We start from the raw sequence: 25,646 nt of genomic DNA, 5'->3' as shown, positions 1-25,646 counted from the left end.
AAGCTGCTTCCGTAGTCAGGTGTCAGGGCCAGTCCAGAACTGACCCAGGTCTGAACCTGCCTGGAGTCTCTTCCCACTTGGTCATGTGACTCTGGCACTGGTGCTGGCCAGTAACAGGGGTCTTGGAGGCAAATTTTCTGTCCTTGGTACCAGGAGGACTCCAGGGGTCCTGGGTGGCTGGTGCTGGCCATGGTGCTGACCCTGACCCTTGCTTATGCTCTGTCCAAGGTGCTAGTAGTGACTTGGTTCTTTCCTACCGGCTTAGGTCTAGATCAGGAAGGGAAGAGGAGGCTGGATGTTGTCTGCCTACCTCTTGAGTGCCCTCTGCCTGCTGGCTTTCTTGTTTTGTTCCAGCACATTACATATGTCCAGCCTTCTGTTTCCAGGATGCCTGATCAAGGTGCTGAAGGCTCTAGGCTGGGCATGTTCAAGAAAGCAGTATGTTCTCGCCTCCCAGGGTCTGCTTGGGGTATTTTTAAATTCAAGATATAGCTATGGAGTCCCAAAGAACACTCTGTGGGCTGCTTCTAAGATAATGGATCTCAGTCACCTGGGCAGGCCTTAGGTAGGGCGTAACAGGATCAATGATGATCTTGCCTTTGGGGAACAGGTGGGATTATAGGATCCATCTTGCACACTGTAGGCCTGGGGGGTGGTCACTGCGGGACTAAGGTCAGTGGATGACTTGGAGTCAGTCTGTAGTTAAGTGGCTCAAGTCTCAGGTTGAGGTACTATCTGGGGGTTGTCGGCTGGGCTCACTAAAGGAGAGGTCACTGGGTCAGGGTTCACTCACTGTGCCCCTGAACTGTCACCCCCACTGTTGCTCCCGTCTGCTGCCTCCTTGGGGCCTCCTCCCAGGAAGAACTCCTGGGTGTTGAGCTTTGGCAGCCACAGAAGCACATAACATTTGGGTAGGTGGAAGGTGGCCAGGATGCCCAGGGCACAGAACAGAATGGCACCCATCTGCACAGCTGGCTGATAAGTCACCTGCACATTGGCCAGGAGGGGCACAAAAGAGACCCAGATGATGAAATAAGCTAGCATGGCGAAGGTGAGACCACGGGCACGGTTGTAGCGGCCAGGCTGGCTCTGTACTAAGAAAGTGCCCAGGAAGCAGAGGAAGGCCAGCATTGCATTGGTGATGTGTACCAAGCCTAGGCTGACCCAGGAACGCATGTGGCAATGCTCCAGAACCTCTGTGGGCAGCACCACCCAGTCTGTCACCATCTCTGGTGGGAAGGATGTCAGGTACCAGGCACATAGTGCTGCCTCCACAAGAATGGCCAGCAGTACCACCAGCCAAGCCCAGGGTCCCCGAAGGCAGCTGCATAGCCAGTTCGCCCAGCTCAGTGGCAGCTCAGATTCCACAAAGATCTCGGCTGCTTGCAGGAAGAGTGTGCTTAGGCAGCCTGTGAGAGGAAGGTGAGCCAGTGGCTGTTGAGCAAGGCAGCTGGCAGGGCTTGGCCGTCCTGGGAATAGAAGGACACTGAGGCAGAAGAGGCCTAGGCAGACCAGGCCAAAGCAGAACCGTGACCCACCTGAGGCCTGAACAAGAGGGCTGTCCCACTGGTGGATGAAGAGCCCCAGGGAGGCGAGTGCTAGGCCTAGCACCAGGCAAAGCAGCAGGAGTAGTAACAACACAGTTGGTTCTCCCCAAGCCAGGAATTTAGGCCTACGAGGTAAGCAGCCTGTGCTTTTCTCTGGGGACCACTCATCGTGATTACATGGAGTACAGGCGAAGTCATCTATAGTAAAAGAAAGAAAAAAAGCAACGTAGGGTGTGGTGATGGGAGATAGAATTCCCCAGCCCCGCCCCCGACAGGCCTCTGCCCCCAGCTCAGCTGTGCGGACTGTCTAGGGAAGGAGGCTCACCTGGATGCTTCTGGTAGCTGCCTGCCTTGCAGTCCTCACAGTCATAGCAGCAGGAGTGGAAGCCCTTTACTCTGCGCACCTGGCCTTCTTTGCACTGCCGGGAGCACTGGGACACTGGCACCTGGACATGGCGCTTTGGGTTAGGCTCCCTTGGCTAGCACAGACAACCCCAAGCCTATACCCACCATAGCTTCCGCCTATCTTGTCCTTACCTGGTTCCCTGGCCAGTACATCTCGGAGTGCTGCAGCTGAAGGGTGCCATTGAAGGTTCCCACGGTGTGCAGCGCAGGTGTAGGGCCCCGCCACACCCACATCTTCAGGTCATACTCCATGTCTACATTCCCTTTATCGTCAAACTGCAGTGTCAGGCTCCGAGCGCGGAAACTCATGTTGTACATGTTCTCCAGGAGCTGTGGGTTGGGGTGGGGGTAAGGCTGACCCATGAGCCTCTCCAGTTAAGACAGGATTTAGCTCTCTCTGCCTGGTGCAGACATAGACCCAGCAAAAACCCTACCCTCACCTGCCAGGGTTGAACAGGCTCTGATGCGGGGCAACTTGAGGCATTGCACTGTAGGGTGTTGTGAAGGGCCTGGGCCACACTGTACACAGCTGCATAGGTTGCAAAAATCTGGTGGTGCAGCTGCCCTGCTGATAGGTTCTGCAGCAGTCCAGATGTCAGGTTCTGCAGCATGACGTGGTCACACTGTGGACAGCGTCGTCCCATCACCCCCTCCTCCAGGTCCAGCTCAGCATTCAGTGAGGCACAGAATGTTGGGTCGGCAGCCAGGGCGAGGTGGGTCTCCACATAATGGGAGAATTCCGGCAGCTCGGCACCTCGCTGCAGAAACCCAAGCACAGTGCCCACCTGGGCAACATTGGGTAGTGTCGTGACCATGTCAGAGGTCAGCCAGGACTCACTAGCCACCCATACCTTGGGTGAGAGGCCCTGACGGATGCCGTAGCTAAAAAGGGAGTAGACAGCACGGGGGGAGGCAAACAGCACCACCACTTGCACGTTGCTTTGGTTCACTTGTTGTAGTACATCAAACACCTTGCCCAGCTGTTGATCACTGGTGGCGTGCAGCGGCACCAGGCCCTCGTGGGCGATACAGATGCCTCGTGGATTGGCCAGGCTAGAGAAGATGCTCAGACCTTCCCGACCATAGTCATCGTCACTACCTAGGGCAGCCACCCAGTTCCAGCTGAAATTCAGCAGCAGAGCCACAACAGCCTGCAGTTGCACACGGTCATTGGGCACTGTGCGGAAGAAGGATGGGAATGTTTCCCGGTCACTGAGCCGATCCATGCTGGCACTGTAGCTGACCTGTGGTGGTGGAGAAGCACCTCCTGCTGTGAGAGCTCACGGGCACAGTTGGCTGAGGGGAGGCAAAGGGTGCGGGCTCACCTGTGGCATGAGGAAGAAGCTGAAGAACTTGCCTGTAATGAGGGCAAGCTCTGACGAGTGGGGCCCAATGACAGCCAGCACACGCGGCTGGTACTGTGTGTAGTTGCAGTAGGCAGCGATGCTGTGACTGCCCACCTTTGCCATGAACATGAGACTGGGCTTCATGGTGACTACCGGCTCCGAGCATGTGTCAAATAGGTCATAACCCAGGCGCAACCCAGGGAGCAAGGCAGATCCATTGTTGATCTCCTCCACAGCCATCTTCATAGCCATGACCAGAAACAGACCAAGGGGTGAGAACCTGAAGCCACATGGGATTGCAGGTGCTCACCACCTTACCCCCAGCTTGGGAGTACCGCAGACCCATGGCTGCCAAGCCTTAAGCCCACCCCCACCTCAGCTACTAGCCTCCATACCTGGTGCACAAGATGCTATTGGGTTGTGTTCTCTGGTAGAGGGTGTCCTCCTCAGTTAAGCCCAGGGGAAATAGCCCACCAAGTATGTAGTCCCCTTTAGCTTTGAATTGCTGTGCCAAGCACAAGGAGGCCCCCATCCCAAGGCCCAGGAGAGCAGCCAGGCTGAGGCACAGAACAACCAGGTGTGGCATGGTAGGTAGAGACTTCCAGTAGAGACTGTAGGGTGTGCTGGAGCCCCAGATATACTGAGTCTAGGGGGAGAGAGCAGAGAATTTGTTTAGCAAAACTTCTTCTGTGCTTGGCTGCCAAGCCCCCAAGGGGCTCCGGTGATGTGCTCAATAGCTCAGACCTGATAGTTTGTGCATACTGGACTCATCTTCATAGCGTTAGTGCGCTGTCTGTCCAAGAGAGCCCCAGCATGCCAACTGTGACCACTGACTGTCCTCTTGTCACTTGCCTATGCCCAAGCCCCTCGGTGCCCTTCTTTCCTAGAACAGCCGCACAGACAGTAAAGGGGAAGGTGGAGAAGCAAGCATTCAGGGTCCCAGGGTTTCCCTTGATTGGAATAAGGGTGGCACTAGGCTTATACTTGTAGGCACAGAGACACTTTTTATCTTCTGGCTTCTGACTTGAGGCAGTACTGTCAGTAGGCAGGGGCTGCAGAGGAAGTCCCTCAACAATGATAGTAGACAGCTGGTTAGCCAGGGCCCCAACCTTCAGGTGGGGTAGGGAGAGCTGGAGCTGAGTTTCCTGGGTGTACTAACCTGCCTCGGTCCTGGGGCAGACTCACTGAGGGTCCCAGCTTTCCTGCTGGGGTTCTAAGAGCTGTAGAGACCCTCACCCTTTCTGCTGATCCTTGGAGTAAGCACTCCTGCTTTGGCAGGCATGTAGGTACCTCCCGCAGCAGAGTGCTCACAGCTGGCCCATGAAAATGAGAAGAGGCCATAAACAAATAGGTTCCTGCAGCTGCTAGGGCCAGGTGTGTGTATGCAGTCAGTGGGTCCTTCTTAGACGCTTCCCTTGTTCTGGTTAGTTTTATGTCAATTTGACACAAGCTGAAAGGAAGGAGCGTCAATTCCTCCATATAATCTGGCTGCAGAGCATTTTCTCAATTAGCAATTGATGGGGGGAGGACCAGCTCACTGTAGGTGGTGTCATCCTTGGGCTGGTCGTCCTGGATTCTTTAAGAAAGCAGGCTGAGCAAGCCAGTAAACAGCACCCCTCCATGGCCCCTGCATCAGTTTCTGCCTCCAGGTTCCTACCCTGACTTCCTTCGATGAATGGTGAGATGAAAGTGAAGTGTAAGCCTTTTAAATAAACCCTTTCCTCCCCAAGTTGCCTTGGTCATAGTGTTTCATCCCAGAATAGTAACCCTAGCTAAGATATCCCCACTTAGTCTGGGTGTGAAGGAGCTATTGCTAACACAGCAGGTTTCCGGCATCCGAACATGGGGGAGGCTGTTGACTCTTGTTTGAATAGGTGCCTGGGTAATCTCAATGTCGTATGACATCCAGCAGATGTTATGGAAATTACCCTTGCATTTCCCTGTTGCCCTGTGAGGATGTCCACAAAGCACATGTACACTATGAATCTGTATGTGATACATATATCTGCTATTATATCCTTCTTTTCTGGCCAGTCTCTTGAAATCTTTTTGATGATTCATTTGCATTGGTGTTTACCTACATATGTGTGAGGGTGCTGAATCCCCTGAAACTGTAATTGCAGACAGCTATGAGCCGCCATGTGGGTGCTGGGAGATGAACACAGGTCCTCTGGAAGAGCAGCCAGTGCTCCTAACCACTGAGCCACCTCTCCAGCCTCAGTCTCCGGAAGTCATCAGCCTTGGCTAGCACTGTGTGGCCTCAGGTTCTTAGACATAGCTGGAAAACACACAGCCTAAGCAGATGAATTGGGTATGGTGGAGTACCAGGAAGACACCACTAATCATGTACCTGCTATTTAGGTGGATATCGTGTAGAAAGTAGCTCTAGTTTTCTCCAGCTTTGTCACACAAACCTTTCTCAGTCTAGCCCCTCAAGGTGAATGACCCAAGTATTTCTGTTCTTGCCTGTAAAATGGAGATAATACAGATCTCAGTGTATGTGTGTGATCAAGCTAAGATACACCAAGGACAAATGCATGGCAGTTTCTGTGGTTCTGGCTGCTGGCTAGACATGGTCCATGCTTTCCTGGTTCACATTGCCCTTTGAGCCCTCAGTCTGTCTGGTCCCTAGGGTTAACTCCCTCCCCACCCGTATGGGTAGGTACTTTTAGGTTCTTCCCCATGAAATCAGGCACCTGGCACACCTGTGACCCATCCTAGAATGCCATACCCAATCATGTAGGTGTAATTTATTTATGTTGTAAGTACTACATATATCATAGTTCTTGAGGAAAGGGATAGGTCCTAAAGTTTGCATTTATAGACATCACCTACACTGGGGACACTGTCCTAGGGTTTAACATTAAGACCCAGTGGGAGAGAGAGGTTAGGGTCTTATGCAGTGGGTGTCAACCATGCTGGGTATGGCCATCTGTCAGCTAGACAAGGGGGCCTAGCCCCTTCCACAAGTCATGTCCTATCTAAGTCACCTGAGTACCATGGTGACGGGAGCAGCAAGCTGGCTAGAGAGAGCGTGGTTTGGCCAATTCATACTGACATTTTATTTTAGAGTCAGCTGATACTTATTGCAGAAGCTGTGAAGCAGGCTGCACTGACAGGAGCACGCTTTCCTGGGGAAGTCTCAGCTAGCAGTTTCAATGGTTTCCATGTCCAAGGAGACAAGGGCCTGTTTAATATGCAGAGAGGCTAACAAGGAGGCAGGTGAATGGCAAGGAAAGGGGTCTTTGGTATTCACGTCACTGCCAAAGGAGCCTCATCTTACCCAAGGACAGCTTCTGGAATATGAAGGGGACCCAGGCATGCAGGCCCAGGGCTGTGTGTCTGGCACAGATGCCATGTCTTAGGTAGGATATGCACCAACCAGGCATATTGACTGTGGGGGAGACAGAACCTCCAGATCCCACACATGGGAGGTAGAACACGGCCCTCCTCCCCCATCATCTCCATGGGCCATCCAACTTCAATGAGGCCTGACTGAACATACACATAACTGAAGCAGAGGACGAAAATGGAGTTCAATGGTCTTGTCCTGGACCAAGAGCACAGCTACCACCCACCTCACTTGGCTCAGCTGCCGCTGCCTTTCTCTTCACAGCCCGTGGCCCTTGACAAGCCCAGCTTTCAGGGGGACAGCAGCATCCAGAAAGCACTGCTGTGGGAGAGGCCCCAGGTTGCCCAAGCCCAGTTCTGAGTAGGGGAAGCACCCTTAGGGCAGGTCTAGCAGGGAGTGCTCAGCGTAGAGCTTCTGGGAGATGTCATACACATTCTCAATGAAGGGTAGGGCCTCTCCCAGCATCTCCACTGCTTGCTCAGAGGAGCCCACATTCATGGCCTCGAGAAAGACCTTGCGTGTGGGCAGGGCGCAGAAGGCCACAGTGACAGCTTGACGTACTATCCATGAGTGATAGGCCGCCAATGTGTTGTTATAGGCATCACTGCAGAGTGTGGAGGTACGAGCATCCTCGGGGCTGGTGCGCAGTCCTTCGAGGAACAGCTGCAGCCAGCGCAGAGCACGGTGCAGGCGCAGCACAGTCCGGCAGCCTGAGTTAGGGTATCGGGGCCGCGAGCGGCGATCTATGTCTACCAGCTTGTTGCCCACCTCGTAGGCAATCATGGACTGTAAGCTGGTGTAGTGCTCACACTGTGGGCTGTTCCTCAGACCTTCCATTATCTGCAGCTTTGAGACCACGTCCTTGGAGATGAATGAGAAGATGGCACCCAGGCTGTTCAGAAACCTGTGCAAGGAAGTATAAGTGTGAGGCCCTACCTAGAGGGCCAGCCAGCCTGTAGTGCAGGAGACCTTACCTTGGATGTGTCTGGAGGCCGGGGCAGGAAGGCTATGGAAACTGTCTGCTAACTGTGCCCACGTCCCTGTGCCCTGTGGGATGCAGGGCTCCCACGTGGAAACGCACCTGACTAGCCCCTTCCAGCTGGTGATGTAATGGTCCAGCAGCACTTGGCCATCTTCAGTAAGACACTGCTTGAAGTTGACCAGGACGACTTTGAGGTTGAAATCCGACTCTGGGTCACCCATCTTCTGTCGAGCTGAAATAGTTTTACACAGAACGTGTAGTCATCATGCTGGCTTATCTCAGCGTGGCTCATTTTCTCAAGAAGGGGTTGGGAAGACTTGAAAGAAGTGAGGTGCTGAAACGGCTTGCTGAGAATCACCCCTTTACCTGAGTGCCTTCCTCAGGAGCTGAAAGCCCTCCCATAAGCCAATCTGACCTTGTTGTGCCCTTGATGGATCCTGTACCCACAGATCTTGACATAGCTCTTCCTTGCCCTTCAGCTAGTAATTTGGTCAGTTGCTGACCTGAGACTCCATGGCCGCACTGTTTGCAGCTCCTACTGCTTCTTGCTTTTCTGTTTCTTCTCTTCCTAGAGCACCTGTTCCACACATTAGAGGAATGTTTCCAAAAGGTAGGCATAGTCCTCCTGGCCACACCTGGACTTCACCGTATCAGGGCAGCATTCTGGTGGGAAGTTGTACCAAAACAAAAACTCCAAAAAAGCAAGCGATTCTTCCCCGTGGAGAGTGGGAAGGGTGGCTGGACAGGGCTTTCCCTTCCTTGATCAAGGTTTTAGTCCCTAAATTAAAGCGGAGGCTGTGGGCTGGCATCTGCTAGACAGAAAGATGGACGCTCCTGATGTTGAAATGGTATGCGATCCCTAAACAACAGGGTAGCTGGGGCAAAGGTCTTACCACACCTGAAGGATTGCTCTCAGTCCTCCTACTAGCTTCAGAGAACATTCTGGAAGGGATCCAGGACAGAGGCCTTAAGGTAAGGCGGGGCTCTGGATTCTGCAGGCATTTTTATAGTCACCCCACAAACATTATAGTTCCCATATTTATATTCAGGTGTGGGGACTGAGCTTAAGAGCTTCTTGTATGCTGGGCAGGGAATAACCTAGGCAAGCAAGCCTTTAACTTTCTTTTTTTTTAATCTTTTACTTTATCCTGGCTGTCCTGGACCTCACTGTGTAGATCAGGCTGTCCTTGAACCCAGATCTGCCTGCTTCTGCCTCCCAAGTGCTGGGATTAAAAGCATGTGTTACCACACCTAACTAGGCCTTTAACTTTCAATCTTCCTGCTTCCTGAGTAGCTAGAACTACAAGCCTGTGCCCCATGCTCCTTTTGTGCTCATACCTTGAATGGATAATTCCAAGCATCCAGCCCCCACCTTCCCTGGCACAAGAACCTTGTCTTGGTGTCCAGGACCAGCCCTGTGAGTCGTGGTCGTATCTCACCTATGTCCTGCATGAATACTCACCACCAGTTCTGGCGGTTCCTGTGTCCCTTAGTGCTGGATCCCTGTCCTAACCGCTGTACCATCAGCTCCCCACTCCCCGCAAACAAAACAAAACAAAAAACCTCCATCCTTATCAGGGGTATCTGTGTACAAGGTTTTTTTTTTTTTTTTTTTTTTTCCCTTCACACAGTCCTATGACTCAGTCCTTCAGTTCTGGGAAATGTGGTTTGCATGTCTCCCGGTCCATGAGCGAGGCTGTCAGAGCGGTGATATGGCCCCATGGGTTGGACTGGATGCCCGGCACAAGTTCCAGACCCTGAGCCCGGAAATGGACTCATCTTGTGTTCAGGTGTCAGGGACAGCCTTAGAAAGATGGCGACAGCCAGAGTCTTGCCACACACCCCTTTCTTAGCGTCTGCACTGCCCACTGAGCAGACAGTCTCTGAGGCGCCCTACAGTTCACCTCTTGGTCATCTAACAATCCTACAGCCAGGCCTTCTTGCCCAGAGCCCATATCAGAAGCCAGGTAGCCCCTTAGAGCTGTCCGTGGTACATTGGAAAAACAGGAAGGGAGGGAGACTCATCAGTTTCCGGAAGGTGAAGCAGGGCACATCTAAGCTAGACAGGGTGGATAGCCCGGCAGGAGGCCCCATAAGCAAGCACACAGCAAACACACCCAGGTGTAGTAGGGAGCTAGGGCCGTTCAGAGAGGTCCGCAAATCTCACCTGGGTCAGGTTCCTGTGTCGGGGGACCGAGGCCGGTGATGGAGAGGGTTGACGAAAGCTACAATGAGGCTGCTGTGGGAGCCAAGTCTTTGCCCGTCCCTTCCGGCTGTCTGTGGAGATGCACTCCGCGGCCTGGATCGTGTCAGGTAGGCGTCCCCATGCTTGTCCCACGCCCGCAGCCTGTTAGGAGGCAGCTCGAAGACTGCGGTTGGGCACAAGTCCTGAGTTGCAGCCCCAGGGGCTCAGCCCCTACCCCGCCCTTCGCTGCCGCGCCATCCCAATTGGTCGCTGGTCGTCCAATTAGAACCTGACGGACCGGCCCGCGTTTCCGGCGCGAGGACAGGAAGCCGGCGTCTTTGCGGTTGCGCCTGCGCAGTGTGTATGTGGGAGTCGCGGCTGCCTGTTGTAGACGCCGAGCCGCGCTCGCGGAGCTCTAAGGCCTCCCTGCGGGCGGTGCACGCGGGCTGTGGGAACGATGCCTGAAATAAGAGTCACGCCCTTGGGTGAGTCCAGGTCTGATCGTTTTCTGCGGCGTCCGGCGAGTCGGGCCGGTCCCCACATAGCAGTCTAGCAGTACAGCCAGCGATCAGCCCTCCATCAGCTGTGCGCCCAATGTCTGCCTGTCTCGGGGTTGGAGAGATGGGGTTGATTCCTGGTCCTAGGGTCCGATATGAGTTACGGAGGCCCAGCTTCTGACTTAGGCTTCTAGCGGCGAGACGTAAAGGAGACCATGAAGCTCAAGGTGGCTGCGAGGTGAAATGGGTCTCGGGCAGGCATTGATTGCCTTTGTATTTAGCTTGTCAGTGGTGTTAAATTCAGCCCCAGAACTCGTCCTGGAGATTTTTCTGTTCTGCGTGTGGATTGCTGCTTCAGGACTCCTGCGCTCGGGCTTCTTCCTCACTTCTGATTTTCTTTTCACCTCCCCGACCTGCTTATGGTGCTCAGGTTCAGTTCAGTCTTTGTGTCTGGTTTATCCCGAATTTTAGAAAGTATGTTTGTTCATCATAGAAGATAAAAACCTAGGCTCCTAAAAGTCTTAACAGCAACGTATGATGTGTAGGAGGAAACAACCATTTGAAATCTGGGATTCCAGAACCTCCCTGAATGTCCCGGGGCTTTTCTTCATGCATGTGTTGCCAGGGTGTTGGAAGCACCTGCTCATTCTGTGATCCATAACCCTAGGTCATCTTGGTTAGAACTTCGTCTCCCCAATTTGCTGCATCATTAGGACCTCAGCAGGACCAACCTCTCATCCCGACTACCCCATCCCATCTAAGTACTAACTAGATTACATGATGAGACAAGATCAAGCATATTCATAGACCCGGCTCCCTGACTCCTGCCCTCCACTGGGAAATTTTTATTTTGTTTCCTGCCACAGTTATGACATTTTTGGCATAGTTGTTTAATCTCCACCTAAAATACTCCATGCCTAATTGCCTCATTCCCCTAGGATGTAAGTCTGCACTGTGCAGAGATGTACGGACAAGGTAGTATCCGTTGTTTTCTTCTCAGTTTTGTCTCTTCCGATGCCTGACATCTCTGCAGTATAGGCTTCTGTTCTTTCCTGGAATCATAAGTCGCTTTGGGAAGAACATTTGCCAATGCCTAAGAACTGGGCTTTATAATTCCAAAAAGCATATTCTGGCAGCATTCTTTGTGTGACTGTGGATTCCTGTGGTGTCAGGTTTTCCCTGTAAGGGGGCAGCCATTCCCCTGCTATAAATGTTTCAAGGGCCGCAGGGCCTAGGAAAACTTCTGCGCTGGAGGTATTAAGGGGAGGGACCTAAAGGTCTTTCCCTCAGCTGGGCGGTGGTGGCGCATGCCTTTAATCTCAGCACTTGGGAGGCAGAAACAGGCAGATCTCTCTGAGTTTGACGCCAACCTGGTCTACAAGAGCTAGTTCCAGGACAGGCTCCAAAGCCACAGAAACCCTATTTTGGGGGGGGGGTGTTCCCTCAGGGGTTACACATCTTGAGGAGGTAGGAATGGGCCTGCAGGAGAACTTGAGACCAACTCCTCCCCAGCCCCATTGTGGCTGGCTACAAAAGGAAAACAGACTGGACCATGGCTGATGTTCAGTGCTTGGTGCCTGAAGTCGGCAGATGGAGACTCTAGGATCCAAGATGGGAACAAGACTGGTTGTTCTCAGACCCCTGTTGAGACTTGGATCTTATCTCTCCTTATGAACCCAGATTCGAGGGAGATAACAATTAAGTGGGGGAGATAGATGTGTCCAGTGTGGTCAGGATCGTGGGCTGAACGGTTGGGAAGGTTACTTAGTCATCAAGACCATGGGAGGAACTCCCATTGAGGCTGAGCAAGGGGGTCAGTGGTGTGGGGCCTATGCTGCCTACTGACTAAAGTGGGCTGTCTGTGCCGGGGCCAGTTATTGGTCAGAGTCATGATTCTTTATGACTGGACTGAGGCCCTATAGTTATGGCCCCATGCAACACTAAAACTCAGGATCCAGGCCTCAGCCTCTAAAGGAAGAAATGCAAGAGAAGAAAGTCTCATTGATTTGCAGCCTGGACTAAGGTCTGGGGAAACAGTGGTGATATTCCACAGAGTAGTGGCTGCTTCTGTTCAGTGTTGGGGACCACAGCCAGTGCTTACTGCTCTGCTAGAGCTGTGCAGGAAAGCGTGGCGAAGGGAGTATCTCCCCACTGTGCGGTCCCCGTACCTGCGTGGGAAAGGGCCTGTTTCCATGTGTCTTAGGGCATGCAGAGTTCAGTTGGGGTCAGTCCTTTCAATAGTGTGGGAAGGAAACGGGGGAAAAAAGAGGGAGAGACATTGGCCTTGTCTCTCACCTGCCCTTCTTGAGCAGGGGCTGGCCAGGATGTGGGCCGCAGCTGCATCTTGGTCTCCATTTCCGGCAAGAATGTCATGTTGGACTGTGGGATGCACATGGGCTACAATGATGATGTGAGTACTTTGGGGGGTTCGGAGGGCAGCAAGGGCCACAACCTACTTTCTAGTCATGTTCTAGCTAGCCGTGTGACTCCTGGGACCTTAGAGTGGGGGACAAGCGGAGCAGGTGGGCAGTGGGGGCATTGCTGGACAGATATACCTATGCTGGGTGGGGACAGGTGGCCTTGTCATATGATGCTTGAAAAGTAGGGCCAGCTGAGATGAGCCTCTTGAGGTTCCTTGAGGCTGGTGATGATTGGATCTTTTGGGCTTAACTACTTGCTATTTGTTTGTGAGGTCAGCTAGTAGCTTGACCTTTTCACGAGGTTACGAATAGCCAGTAGTAAACCCACTGATGTAAGGGTTTGCTGGGGTCACTCCCTGGGGTGTACCACTCCTGCTTTGTGGAGACCCTGGGGTAGCCTGCTGTGTTCCAACTCTTCTTGTCTCATCAGAGGCGATTCCCAGACTTTTCCTACATCACCCAGAGTGGCCGGCTGACTGACTTTCTAGACTGCGTAATCATCAGGTAGGTTCTTCAGGATTGTGATGTTCTTCCTTATACCCTATTGTAGAGGCTGTGCTAACAGCCAAGCTGCACTGTGGCTCACTCTGCAAAGTGGCCGTTATTGCCTCAGAGCCAGGAAGATGATTGTGCATGCAGCCTGTGCCCTTGAGTCTCATGAATTAAAGCCTAGGAAGTAGAGACCTAGCCAGGGTAGCCAGTGCCAAGATGCGCCCTTCGCCTCCCAAGTGTGGGGCCTAGAAGACCCCATGAGACTTTTTCCCAGCAGCACCCGGCAGCCGTGATCACACCCTCTCACTAGTTCCTCCTGTTTGACTAGCTAAGTACATCTGCTATATTTCTGCTCTGCTTCCCTTCCAGCCTCTAACTCTGGTTTCCCAAACTTTGTTTTCTCTTGTTTCTTTGCTGTCACAAGAGTGCTAATCCCTGTTGCTCATTGTCTGTTACTGATGTCCTAGCCCCCGATTGCTACTACCTCTTTCTGGTAGAGCTGAGCAAGGGTAGACATCTTTCTATCCTCCTTGGCTCCCATTTTCATGTCTGTCCAGATGACTGCCAGCTGCTCCCGGACCCATCCCTTCCGCAGTCCCTGTTGTCACTCACAGTCGAGTGGGCCCTCTGACTGTAGTGCTTCCCTCTCAACACCCACCCTGCAGCCATTAGCCAGGGTGTCCTTTGGCCTACGGCAGCCTGACTTGGTAAGCTGTGTCCTGGTAACTCAGGCTCTAGTGTTTGGTCCCTTCTAGACATGGATCACTCACTACCTGCCTGCTTTGGGTTGACGGACCCACTCTTTCTGGAAGGGTATTCCCAGGCTTTGCCCTGAGCTGTCTCAGTTCTCTCTTGCCTCCACTAGGATAGATAGTGGCTCTTTTCCTAGTGTGGTATTTGCTGGCCTGCCTTTTATTTACTACCAACTTGTCACTGTCTGATTCAGATGGTGTGTTTGTGTATGTGTTTATAGGAGGCTAGAGACAATCTCACGTGTTATTCCCCCTGTGGTTTTGTTTTTTGTTTTTGTTTTTTCTTCTTTTCTTTTTCCAAGACAGGGTTTTTCTGTGTGTCAGCCCTAATTGTCCTGGAACTGTAGACAAGGATGGCTTCAAACTCAGAGATCTGCCTGTCTCTGCCTTCTGAGTTCTTGGATTAAAGGTGTGCACTACCACGCCTGGCTAGCCCTTGTGGGATTTTTTTTTTTTTTTTGGAGATAAGATCTCTTACTAGACCTGAGTTCACTAATTAGGCCAGGATTGCTGCCAGCAAGCCCTAGGGATGTACCTGTCATCACCTCCCCAGCATTGGTAGTGTAAGCACATGTGCTTTTTATGTGGGTGCTAGGAATCAAACTCAGGTCCTTTGTTTATGAGGCAGACACTTTACCAACTGAGTAATCTCCCAACCCTTTGTTATTGTTTGTTTCAATTGCCAACACCTGATTGATTGATTTATTTAAGATTTGTTTTCAAGATGGTCTCATTAGCTCCAGCTGTCCCAGATCTCACTACGTAGGGTCAGGCTGGCCTCAAACTGAGAGCTCTCCCAAGTGTTAGGATTAAAGAGGCCTGTACCACCACTGCCTGGCTGCTTTGTTTTTGTTTTTGAGACAGGGTTTCTCTGTATAGCATTGGCTGCCCTGGGACTTGCTGTGTAGACCAGGCTGGCCTCAAACTCACAGAGATCTGCCTGCCTCTGCCTCCTGAGTTCTGGGATTAAAGGTGTGCACCACCACTACCTGACTGCTTTTTTTTTTTTTTTTTTAAGGCAGAGTCTCCTGTAGCAGAGGCTGGCTTGAACTCTTACTGCTGCCTACACTTCCCAATGCTCAGATTACATACATGAGCACCATGCCTATTCTGATTCAGGTTTAATTACTAATTTTCATAATGCTTTGCTGGGTGTTTAGACTGCTCATTTGGGACACCGTAGATTTTGTGCTTTATTCATTTCTGACACTTGTACTTACGATAGTGATCTATATGATAGTGATATATATCTTAGATCTTATGATAGTGATCTATGTTAGGTCTCAGTCAGTGAGTGGACCATGAGCACAGGGCTGAGAAGTGGGCTGGCTGGGAGAGCGGCTCCAGGCTGACTAGTGTCGCATTCCCCCAGCCATTTCCACCTGGACCACTGTGGGGCACTCCCTTACTTCAGTGAGATGGTGGGCTACGATGGGCCCATCTATATGACCCACCCCACCCAGGCCATCTGCCCCATCCTGTTGGAAGACTACCGCAAGATCGCAGTGGACAAGAAGGGCGAGGCAAATTTCTTCACTTCTCAGATGATCAAAGATTGTATGAAGAAGGTGGTAGCCGTTCACCTGCACCAGACGGTTCAGGTCAGGATCCCTGGCCCTTTCTCCATGTAGTCTGAAAGGCCGTAGGGCCTTGGTCCCAGGCTACCTCAACTCACTGTTCTGTCACCAAGACACAGCAATGGGCGAGTGTCTAGCCGTATATGTGGTGTGTCTGTATGTCTGTGCACAGAGCTATGTAATCAAGGCTTTTTCCCACCTGGCTCTGCCCAAGCAATGTTCCATAAGCCAGCCTGCCCTCTCCCCTCCCAAGGGGGGGATCTGAGGTGTATGCAGCTCGTTGGATATCTTGGCCTGTCATTTGATAAGGAGGCAGAGACAGGACAAGATGGACCTGTCTGGTTGAGTACCCAGTACCAGATGGTAATATATGTATGGGTCAAGGGAGGAATGAAGGCCAAGTGACTGGTTGACTGGTTTAATTTAGCAAAATTCTCCAGAAATTGTGGATTTGTCTCCTTCCTTCCTTCCTTCCTTCCTTCCTTCCTTCCTTCCTTCCTTCCTTCTTTCTTTTGGATTTTCGAGACAGGGTTTCTCCGTAGCTTTTGGTTCCTGTCCTGGAACTAGCTCTTATAGACCAGGCTGGCCTCGAACTCACAGGGATTCACCTGCCCCTGCCTCCCGAGTGCTGGGATTAAAGGCGTGCGCCACCACCGCCCAGCTTGTCTGTTTCTTATTAGGATTTTTGTTTGCTTTATATGTTACCATCCATCCTTTTTTTAGCTTTGGAGCCTGTCCTGGAACTCACTTTGTAGACTAGGCTGGCCTCAAACTCACAGAGATCCCCCTGTCTCTGGAGTGCTCGGATTAAAGGTATGTGCCGCCATTGCCTGGCTGCCTGTTTTCTTAACACAACCCAGGAGTGGCACTACCCATAGTGGGCTGACCCATCCCACTTCAGTCATTAGTCAAGTAAATGGTGGGGTTAGAGAAAGGCTCAGTGTAAGCGAGCACTGGCTGATCTTCCACAGAACCTGGGTTTGATTCCCAGCACCCACATGGTTTTTTGAGACAGGGTTTTCAGATGACTAGCTCAGGTCAAGTTGACAAAAAAATGCAACTAGGACATTAGGTGGGGAAGCAGATAGGTAGGTAGATAAACTTTTTAATAGAGTTTTTATTATGGGGGGCTGTTGATGGAGCTGCGGGCTGCGTTCCTGCCACCCGGCTCCCAGCCGCCTGGCTAGCTGCATGCTGCTGAGGGCCAGGCAGCTTCACCTTTGGAGGGCTGGCCAGCTGGAATTTTAGAAACTGGGTTCCGTTCTTTCATCCATCTGGGATTTCTGTGTTTTTTTGTTTTTGTTTGTCTGTTTGTTCTTTGATACAGGGTGTCTCTATGTAGTCCTGTCTGTCTTGGAACTCTCTCTGTAGACCGGTAATGTGTGAACACAGAGGTAAATAAAACTGATTTATTAACTCACAAAATACAGAGAAAGGCTAAACCGCCGCTGATCCCACGCTGTCTCTCCACCGTTCCCGGTCTCCCCTCATGCCAAACAAGAGCCAGAGCAAGAGAGCAAGCAGCCTCTTCCAGCTTGTCAGCTCCCACGTGCCCTGAGAGCCGGTACCCCAAAAACACTGGCTGGAAGTCAGAGACATGCTATCTATCCCTGTCTCCCGAGTGTGAGTCTCTAATCCCAGCAACTATTGACTCCCATTTACACTGTTGGTGGGGAGTTTAAAGACTCTTCCAAGCTTGTCTCCTTCTAGATTGTGATCCTTCATTACCTCCTGTTTTCTCCCCCCCCCCCCCCCAGGCTCTGAGCCTGCTCATCTTTCCTGGAGCAAATGTTTCAATCTGGAGGGAATGTTCCAATTCCAAAGAACATGCCCTCCAACATAGCCCCCTTTCTTCTGCTTCCTGTGGTCTTGTCTTCCCTGAAGCTCTTCCATGATCATTTTTCATGAGATGCAGAGTTCCAGGATGATAGTTATCTTACCTGTATCATTTGGGATACTCTCTGCTCCTTTTGTTTAGGCTGCTTTCCCTTGGCCTTGGCAGGTTGTGCTGTGATGGACTTTGGTCAGTCTACTCTTCAGCCACCCTACAGTTTATGCTGTGACATCTCATGGTTTTACTGCCTTTTCCACAAATACAAAAAAGACACTCCCCACCAGCTTTGAAATGCAGGACAAACTGAGTCCACTTTCTGGCATAGTACAGGAGCTTGATAACTGATTCTTGCTGCCTGTGTCCCTGGGCGCTGAGTAACTTAACTTTAGATCTTTTCACTGTAATCTTCCATTGCCCTCTTTGTGTTACGCTTCATACTGGATTTTAAAAAAATTTTTTCTTGAAGCAGTCTCACTGCACAGCCCAGGCTGGCTTCAAACTAAACTCTCCATCTTCCTGCTTCAGCCTTCCAAGAACTCAAGAATTAAGATAACAATCGTATGCAACCATGTGCAGTTCCTCAACATTTTAGTCATTTATTCTCTTGACTTTATTCACTGTTTTAAATTCTATTTCAGTTCTTTTCTTTCTTTGAGGTAGGACTTTGCTGTGTAGTCCAGTCTGGTCTTGAACTCATACTATCCTCCTGCCTAGCTTTCAGAGTGCTGGGATTACAGGCTTGTACCACAATACCCATCGACCCATTGAATTTTTTTTGTTGGTTTTGTTTTTTTTTTTTGTTTTTTAAGGCAGGGTTCCTCTGTGTAGCACTGGCTGTCCTGGAACTCGCTTTGTAGACCAGGCTGGCCGTGATCTACCTGCCTCTGCTTCCCAAGTGCTGGTATTAAAGGTGTGCATACCTACTGAATTAATTTGGGTTTCTGTAGTTCCTATTTTAGAATTTCTTTTTTGTAGTGTTTGTGGCTTTATCTATACTTAGTCTAGTTGAGGAGTGGCTTCTAGATCCTTACTTACCTGGTTTTGTTTTTACTGTGCTACCACCCCTAGGAGTAGTTGCTTTTGGTTAAGCCCCAGACTAATTGTGAGAAACTGGAATGGACTGATAGGCTTAAGGTAATCATCTACTTCCTGCTTCCTCCCTGCCCTGCAGGCCTGAGACCATTTTTTCTTCTGCAGGTGGATGATGAACTGGAAATCAAAGCATACTATGCAGGCCATGTACTGGGGGCAGCCATGTTCCAGATTAAAGTGGGCTCAGAGTCTGTGGTCTACACGGTCAGTGCAAGTACTTGGCTTGAGTGAAGCTGCTGGGGTAGAAAGGCACCTTCCTCATTGTCATTTTCTTTGCCAGGGTGATTATAACATGACCCCAGACCGGCATTTGGGGTGAGTAGGCCTGTCTTTCACCCCGTGGGAACTTCCTGGAATCTAAGAGGCATCATAGTGGGCATTTAAATGCTCGGCACCTCCGTGGTCCTCCCATGCATTATGGAAGTACCTGTGGACGTCTGGGCTAGAGGCTATTTTCTCCTGTTGTCTCCCTAAGAGTAGGTCACAATGTTTGACGGGCCGTGTAGAGGGCTCATGTCAGGGTGATCTAGAGATGTGCTGGGGTGGGGCTACAGTCCACTTTGCTCCCAATTCTGCAGCCATGAGCAACCCACTATGCCCATTTCTATCTGTTGTAGGGCTGCATGGATTGACAAGTGTCGCCCCAACTTGCTCATCACAGAATCCACGTACGCCACAACTATCCGGGATTCCAAACGCTGTAGAGAGCGAGATTTCCTGAAGAAAGTTCATGAGACTGTGGAGCGTGGTGGGAAGGTACTGACTGTAGCCGGCTCTGGGTGTGTGTCTGCTCTGGCCACACAGTATGGTCTCCAGCAGGCTTTACTGCCCTCCATGTGGTCAGGGTCTCTGGGTGTGGGGGTTACTGTTTATTTGGTGCTGAGATGACAGATTCCAGAGTCTTCTATTCCCTCATGTTTGTATCCCATGAACGGCTGTTCAGGAGCCTCTCATAGTTCCTGCTGTCTCTACATGTGGCATGTGTGTGTGTAAAACCCTGTAGTTCTTAAATGTCTGGCTATCCCTTTGCAGTAATGCTATCTGAACGCTATCATTCAGCCTGCCAGCAAGGGTGTATATAGTGAGCATCTTGCTACTTGCTGTGTTCAGGGAAGGGTAGTGTGGCTAGTGGCTCCCACCTGAATCAGCCTCACCTGCCCTCAGGTGCTGATCCCTGTGTTTGCCCTGGGCCGGGCACAAGAGCTGTGCATCCTGCTGGAGACCTTCTGGTAGGTACAAACAGGAATATTCCAGGGTGGGCAGGAAGGCATGGAACAGGCTCTGCATAGACGATTCCTCTTACTGCCAGGCACAGTGGAACTGTGGAGAAGTCAAGGCAGCAGTGACTACCACTGGGTACTGTATGTCCAGGATACAGTACTGTTTGCCCTGCTGTCCTGGGTGGAGCTGTGCATGTACTGGGACATCACATTTGAACCATTAGCTGTGGGCTGTATTTGTTACTGGATGGACTACCGAGTCTCCTTACATGAGCTCTGGGGACCCCTTCCACTCCCATGTTTGTTTTATAGGATATAAGCTGAGAGGTCTGGCCTGGTGGTCATCAGGGTAGAGACAGCACAGGGTTCAGTTCAAGGGACATTGAACTCAGCCCTGGCCATAGCAGTCGAAGGCACAGGGCTACAAGTTGCAGGCTGCTACAAGTTGCAGGCTAACTCTGTCCTCCCTGCACTGACTGGGCTGGTGGACACACAGGGAACGCATGAACCTGAAGGTGCCCATCTACTTCTCTACGGGCCTGACAGAGAAGGCCAACCACTACTATAAGCTCTTCATCACCTGGACCAACCAGAAGATACGTAAGACTTTTGTCCAGAGGAACATGTTTGAGTTTAAGCACATCAAAGCCTTTGACCGGACATTTGCTGACAACCCAGGTCCCATGGTAAGGCCCTACCAATGCAGCTTTTCCTCATCAGGCCTTCAAGGATCCCTGCCCGTGGGGTTTCAGGAAAGAGCCTCTTTCCTGCAATAACCTGGTGCTTATTGCAGCCCTGGGAGAAAAAGTCTACTCTTCTGACCCTTGTCAATCCTGCAGGTTGTGTTTGCCACACCTGGGATGCTGCATGCTGGCCAATCTCTGCAGATCTTCCGAAAGTGGGCAGGAAATGAGAAGAACATGGTGAGGGCTTGGGGCCAATTCCCAAAGTGGATGGGGCTTGTCTTAGGGAACTGGAGTACAGAAGGACTGGCCCTTGAACTTTGTTTCTTAATCCCATAATGACTTTGCTGCTGCTGTGTTCTACCAGCAGCAGCACAGACTGAGTATTCAGGTCAGGGGTTGTCCCAAGAGGAAATGTTTATGTTGGGAGGCCACCTCTGCTTTCAGGTCATCATGCCTGGCTACTGTGTGCAAGGCACTGTGGGCCACAAGATCCTTAGTGGGCAACGAAAACTGGAGATGGAAGGGCGTCAGGTGGTGAGTACCTCCCTGTCCTGGGCTCAGCAAGGCTCCCAGGCTTTTACTGCTGCTGCTAACTGCGTGCATCTTGTGACACCACAGCTGGAAGTAAAGATGCAAGTGGAATACATGTCATTCAGTGCCCATGCTGATGCCAAGGGTATCATGCAACTGGTGGGACAAGCAGAGCCGGAGAGTGTGCTGCTGGTGCATGGCGAGGCCAAGAAAATGGAGTTCTTGAGGCAGAAGATTGAGCAGGAATTTCGTAGGCAGCTGGTGGGCAGGGATGGCCTGTGGGATGGTACAGGCAAGGCTGGCAGCCTAGACTGAGACTCTGTATCACTCTCCTCAGGAGTCAGCTGCTACATGCCGGCCAATGGCGAGACAGTGACGCTGCCCACGAGCCCCAGCATTCCTGTAGGCATCTCCCTGGGGCTGCTGAAGCGGGAGATGGTGCAGGGTATGAAGGGGAGACTGGGACACGGGCCGAGGGAGGCAGGTAATTGGTGCTTGTGTTGACTGTAGTATTCCTTTCCTCACAGGACTGCTCCCTGAGGCCAAAAAGCCTCGGCTCTTGCATGGCACACTAATTATGAAAGACAGTGTAAGTGTGTAAAGAGTGATGGGGGGATAGCATTCATTACTTCCTCTGACCAGCTTGCCCTTGCCCCACAGAGTTTCCGGCTGGTATCCTCAGAGCAAGCCCTCAAAGAGTTGGGCCTGGCTGAGCACCAACTGCGCTTTACCTGTCGTGTGCACCTGCAGGACACACGCAAAGAGCAAGAAACAGCCCTACGTGTTTACAGTCACCTCAAGAGGTGCGCCTTGGCCTTGCCCCCACCCCTACAGGCAGGGTGAGGCAGGGATCTTACTATGCCTCTCTACAGCACCCTCAAGGACCACTGTGTACAGCACCTCCCTGATGGCTCTGTGACCGTGGAGTCCATTCTTATCCAGGCTGCTGCTCACTCGGAGGACCCTGGTACTAAGGTACTATTGGTCTCCTGGACCTACCAGGTAAGGATGGGTGTCAGCGGTTTGCCTGGGGCCTCACTTCCTTGGCATTAGGTTGTCCGTGGGTAATTGTGCTTCCCTTTCTTCCAGGATGAAGAGCTGGGAAGCTTCCTCACAGCACTGCTGAAGAATGGCCTTCCCCAGGCACCCAGCTGACCTGCAACCTCAGTAACCCACCACTCTGTCTCCTGTTTGCCCAGCAGAAGGACCAGGACTTTGGCTTTGGGAAGTGGTTGCCCTGAGACAGATTCTGTCCTAGGGACAAGATCAGAGTCACAGGCTGGCTACAATAATAAACAGGCCTTTTTTACTCTATGCCTTTTTATTCCTACTCCCTTATTCCTAGAGGATGGGGCTCCCAGGAAAGCAGAAGCTACTTGGGTGCTTACAGCTGTTTCCTGCCTGGCACCCCATCATTAGTGACAAAGTGATGTCCACGGTGGAAAGACTGGGGAGGTGGGAGCTGCAGGAAGGTAGGCAGGACTACCAGAGCCCCACAGAGCTGTGGGTTAGTCTCTGCTGAGTGCAGTAAACACTGAGTAAGGCTGTCGGCCAGACAGTCTGCTGTGTGGCTCTTCACCTCCACTGAGGGTACAGTCAGCTGGTTTCCACACTGGACCTTACAGGGCTCAGGATGTAGGACCTATAGATAGACCCTCGGTCAGAGCAGAACTCCTACAGTTGCATCCAGAGACCCCACCTGTGGACCACTCAACCCAGGCCACCACACTTTTTGGTCACTGGTTCCCAACTGAAGTCCTTTCTCCCACTGTCACTGGTTTCCCCACTAGGTGCTTGGATTCTCATCTAGTACGGTGAGGGGGGGTCTGACTGCCTCTAAAAGGCCCCTCCCCTCACTGAGGACCCAGGTCTTTCCCATCCCATCCCCTCTTACCGAGATCATCATATAGCACTGACTTCAAGAACAAACCACGGGCTGGGGCAACTCGAGTCTGATACTTGCCCAAGGGATCTTGACTCTCCAGAATGGCTTTCACCTGTGTAGGTGTCAGAGTCCCTTGCCCCACAGCCACCAGCACAGCCGTCATCCTCCGTACCTGCAGTAGAGAGCTGAGATGGTCACAGGTGTCTATCTGATGCAGCTTGGGAGGGTCTAGTACAGCCTACCTGTCGATACAGGAAAGACTGGCTTTCAAACTCCAGCGTCCAGAACTGCAGCTTCCTAGGAACACAGAGGGCTTTGATGTCCAAGCTACAGGCCAGCCCCAGCCATCCTAGCCCACCATGTGGCCTCAGGCAAGATAAAGATTGAAGTTCTGGTTTAAAGGCTCATCCATCCAGTGTGGGTTCTTGCCTAGTTGACCACCAGTTCCAGAGATCGAGTGGGTATTGCACGACTTTTCCTGGAGTCTATATAAGCAGACAACTATGTAACAGAGTCGTCAGCCTGTGCACAGGAGACAGCAATTGTTTTGAGCTTTCCTTCATGTGGAGAGGCCACAGTATGGGTGTGGAGGTAGGACAGGAACCCTGGCCCAAGTCCCTCCTCCCCTGGGGGCTGGCTTTAGCTGAAGTGTTCTCAAGGTCAGCACTTGGTTCCCGGTGGGAAGTCCACTAGGCAGTGCTTGAGGCAGAGAACTTACACAGTCTGTCAAACTGGACTGGAACTACTAGCTCCAATGAAACCTTTTCAGTGACTGCCAAATCCATCTGCTACAGAGAGCTATGGGCATGGCAGGGTCCTCAGAAAGGCAACATTCGCTACCCTGTGCTCCCCAGCCAGACAGGAAAGCTACTGGTTCATCTCTTAAGTGGCCAGCACCGTCCACCCTCTAGGCCTTATGGATGACCAGTATACCAGTTTAGCATCAGCCTGCTGTTTTTACTGTTGTTTTTTTCAAGACAGGGTTTCTCTTTGTAGCTCTGGCTGACTAGGAACTAGATCTGTAAATGGAGCTGGCCTCAAATTCACAGAGATCAGCCTGCCTCTGCCTCCCAAGTGCTGGGATCAAAGCAGTGCACCACCACCACCCAGGGCATCATCCCACTTTTATGGGATTATTACGAGGTCTAATTTAACCCTGGTGGCCTCTAGACCAGCAGCAGACCATAGTGCAAAGTACTCTTCTCACCTGCTCTCCTGGGGGAGGGCAAATGGGCTGGCTGGACCAGAAGACACAGAGACTCTTCGTAGTGTGCGCACGGGATTTGTGGTTGGGCTGCCGGCAGACTGGAAAGCACTGAAATCATGTGTCCCGAGGAGGTGCTGGGCAGCCTCCTGCATGGCAGCCACATCCAGGCACCTGCAGAGGCAGATAAGCATTGAGGAGGGCCCAGCCAGATGCTGGTGAACCTTTTCTTCCCGTTCTTGGTTCACTCACTTCGTCTGGAGAGCCCAGCATACATTCTGCTCAAACACAGGCAGCTGATCAGGCCAGGAGCAGCCTGTGGCCAGACGGTAGAGGTAGGTTCTGGAGGTGGCTGCACGGCGAGCATGGAAGTCATTGGGCACTCGGAAGGCCTTCAGTACGCTGTGGCAAACAGATCTGGCTCATCCCGGGAAATCTCCCACTCACCTCTAAGTTGCCCAGAATACAATGTCGTTCTGGACCTCAGACTTCCTCACAGTGGGGTGTGGGGTACGTTAGTAAAGAACAAAGACCAGAACCATACTCAATCCCCGGCTCACCGAATGTCGCGGTGCTTCAGGTGGGTGTTGAGGGCCTGGGTCACGACCTCCGGGGAGTAAGGCGGCAGGCCTGAGCGGCGACAGATGTCCAGGTGCGCCGCGTTGCTCAGGGCGTGCACTCCGGCATCAGTGCGGCTGGAGATAGTAAACCTGATGGGCTCGACAGAGTTCAGGCGTTTGGCGGCCTCCTGCAGGGACAGGGTGCGGGCAGGCAGGAGTGGGTGCGGGCCGGGATTGGGGCTGTCGGTTGCTTCTCCCCCCCCCATTGTCCCCGAGAAAAAACAGCTCACCTCCAGGAAGTTCTGCACCCCAACAGCGCGATGGTTATCCCTCACGGCCGCGACCCCACTGCAGAGAGATACAGCAGGGAGTTATCGGTAGCGTCTGCGGGAGCTGTCCCGCCTGGAGTCTCGGCCCCTACGGGCCTCTCGCGAACCCCCTGCGAGCCCGAGTGGAGACACCGGAGGTGATGACAGGGAAACGTACTTGAAATCCGTGCCCAAATACTGGAAGAACACGAGGTAGCGCGCGCGCAAAGGACCCACAGTCCCGCAGGAACCCATGGTGGAGTAGCTGGTGGGCGGGGCCGTTGCACGTGGCCCGCGGTCCGCCCTGCCCCGCCGCGAGGCGCCTGCGCACTCACTCGCCTCACCCCGCCCGGCCTCCGGGACCGGGCAACGGAGGCGGGGCCAAGCTTAGGGAGCGGGTGCGAAGTGCCGTCCTCCGGGCCCGACGGGGCTCACTGTCCTCTGCCTCACAGGGCGCGGCGACGGGTTGTTTCAGCATGCGTGTCGTCCTTAATTTGTTCACCCCTTCACTCCCGATCTCCCCGCCACCGTCCCGTCCTCCCGGAATGTGTCTGTCTACACGTTCTGACCGAGCGCTCCCAAATGTTGTTTTGTAAATTCCCTGAGTTTAACCAAGACAGGGATGTCCGAAGTGAGACAACCGCGCCCTTCCCTTTCCCGAAGCCGGGCCGACCTCTCCGAATCCCAACCGCCGCGGCCGGCCCAGCTCCCTGACCCCGGTGGCTGAGGACAGAGGACGGTGACAGGCAACGGGGTGCAGCGGCGCATTTA

At 52.3% G+C, this 25,646-nt stretch overlaps 4 protein-coding genes across 12 annotated transcripts; 1 reads left to right on the top strand and 3 right to left on the bottom strand.

The window, feature by feature from the left end:
• Positions 1-115: 115 nt before the first annotated feature.
• Tas1r3 (taste 1 receptor member 3) lies at positions 116-7,009 on the bottom strand. Of its 3 annotated transcripts, XM_050130056.1 has the most exons (7): positions 6,877-7,009; positions 3,694-3,944; positions 3,278-3,578; positions 2,393-3,196; positions 2,085-2,282; positions 1,873-1,993; positions 116-1,745 (listed from the first exon to the last, which is right to left on the bottom strand). In XM_050130056.1, exons 2-7 carry the CDS (start codon positions 3,882-3,884, stop codon positions 790-792), a joined length of 2,571 nt encoding a protein of 856 aa, XP_049986013.1. In that variant the 5' UTR covers positions 3,885-3,944; positions 6,877-7,009; the 3' UTR covers positions 116-789. The 3 variants fall into 3 exon arrangements, with proteins under 3 accessions (XP_049986013.1, XP_049986015.1, XP_049986016.1); XM_050130058.1 differs by lacking the exon at positions 3,694-3,944 and having other exon boundaries at positions 6,877-6,922; XM_050130059.1 differs by lacking the exon at positions 6,877-7,009 and having other exon boundaries at positions 3,278-3,538; positions 3,694-3,811.
• On the bottom strand, positions 6,120-10,027 carry Cptp (ceramide-1-phosphate transfer protein). Of its 2 annotated transcripts, XM_050130080.1 has the most exons (4): positions 9,800-10,027; positions 8,136-8,209; positions 7,732-7,864; positions 7,024-7,554 (listed from the first exon to the last, which is right to left on the bottom strand). In XM_050130080.1, exons 3-4 carry the CDS (start codon positions 7,851-7,853, stop codon positions 7,026-7,028), a joined length of 651 nt encoding a protein of 216 aa, XP_049986037.1. In that variant the 5' UTR covers positions 7,854-7,864; positions 8,136-8,209; positions 9,800-10,027; the 3' UTR covers positions 7,024-7,025. The 2 variants fall into 2 exon arrangements, with proteins under 2 accessions (XP_049986036.1, XP_049986037.1); XM_050130079.1 differs by lacking the exon at positions 8,136-8,209 and having other exon boundaries at positions 6,120-7,554.
• A 118-nt stretch (positions 10,028-10,145) lies between these two features.
• Positions 10,146-22,227, top strand: Ints11 (integrator complex subunit 11). The gene is made up of 17 exons (XM_050130062.1): positions 10,146-10,302; positions 12,627-12,724; positions 13,165-13,238; positions 15,351-15,579; positions 18,587-18,685; positions 18,762-18,796; positions 19,099-19,237; positions 19,646-19,710; positions 20,198-20,387; positions 20,541-20,624; positions 20,832-20,921; positions 21,006-21,168; positions 21,256-21,363; positions 21,446-21,507; positions 21,579-21,721; positions 21,791-21,920; positions 22,008-22,227. The coding sequence occupies exons 1-17, from the start codon at positions 10,275-10,277 to the stop codon at positions 22,071-22,073; spliced, it is 1,803 nt and encodes a 600-aa protein (XP_049986019.1). The 5' UTR covers positions 10,146-10,274; the 3' UTR covers positions 22,074-22,227.
• Positions 22,228-22,239: 12 nt separating this feature from the next.
• Positions 22,240-25,642, bottom strand: Pusl1 (pseudouridine synthase like 1). Of its 6 annotated transcripts, none has more exons than XM_050130074.1 (8): positions 25,054-25,642; positions 24,858-24,915; positions 24,568-24,755; positions 24,260-24,409; positions 24,011-24,181; positions 23,046-23,100; positions 22,882-22,988; positions 22,240-22,560 (listed from the first exon to the last, which is right to left on the bottom strand). In XM_050130074.1, the coding sequence occupies exons 1-8, from the start codon at positions 25,128-25,130 to the stop codon at positions 22,515-22,517; spliced, it is 852 nt and encodes a 283-aa protein (XP_049986031.1). In that variant the 5' UTR covers positions 25,131-25,642; the 3' UTR covers positions 22,240-22,514. The 6 variants fall into 6 exon arrangements, 5 of the variants coding, with proteins under 5 accessions (XP_049986031.1, XP_049986030.1, XP_049986032.1 ...); XM_050130073.1 differs by having other exon boundaries at positions 22,242-22,560; positions 22,813-22,988; XM_050130075.1 differs by having other exon boundaries at positions 22,244-22,560; positions 22,882-22,975.
• Between the last annotated feature and the right edge of the window lie 4 nt (positions 25,643-25,646).

The sequence above is a fragment of the Alexandromys fortis genome, unplaced genomic scaffold, assembly GCF_014885135.2.
Source record: "Alexandromys fortis isolate MF-2015 unplaced genomic scaffold, M_Fortis_MF-2015_v1.1 scaffold_330, whole genome shotgun sequence".
Taxonomy (NCBI): Eukaryota; Metazoa; Chordata; class Mammalia; order Rodentia; family Cricetidae; genus Alexandromys; species Alexandromys fortis.
Note: the sequence above shows the minus strand (reverse complement) of the source record. Positions and strands in the feature narration are given on the sequence as shown.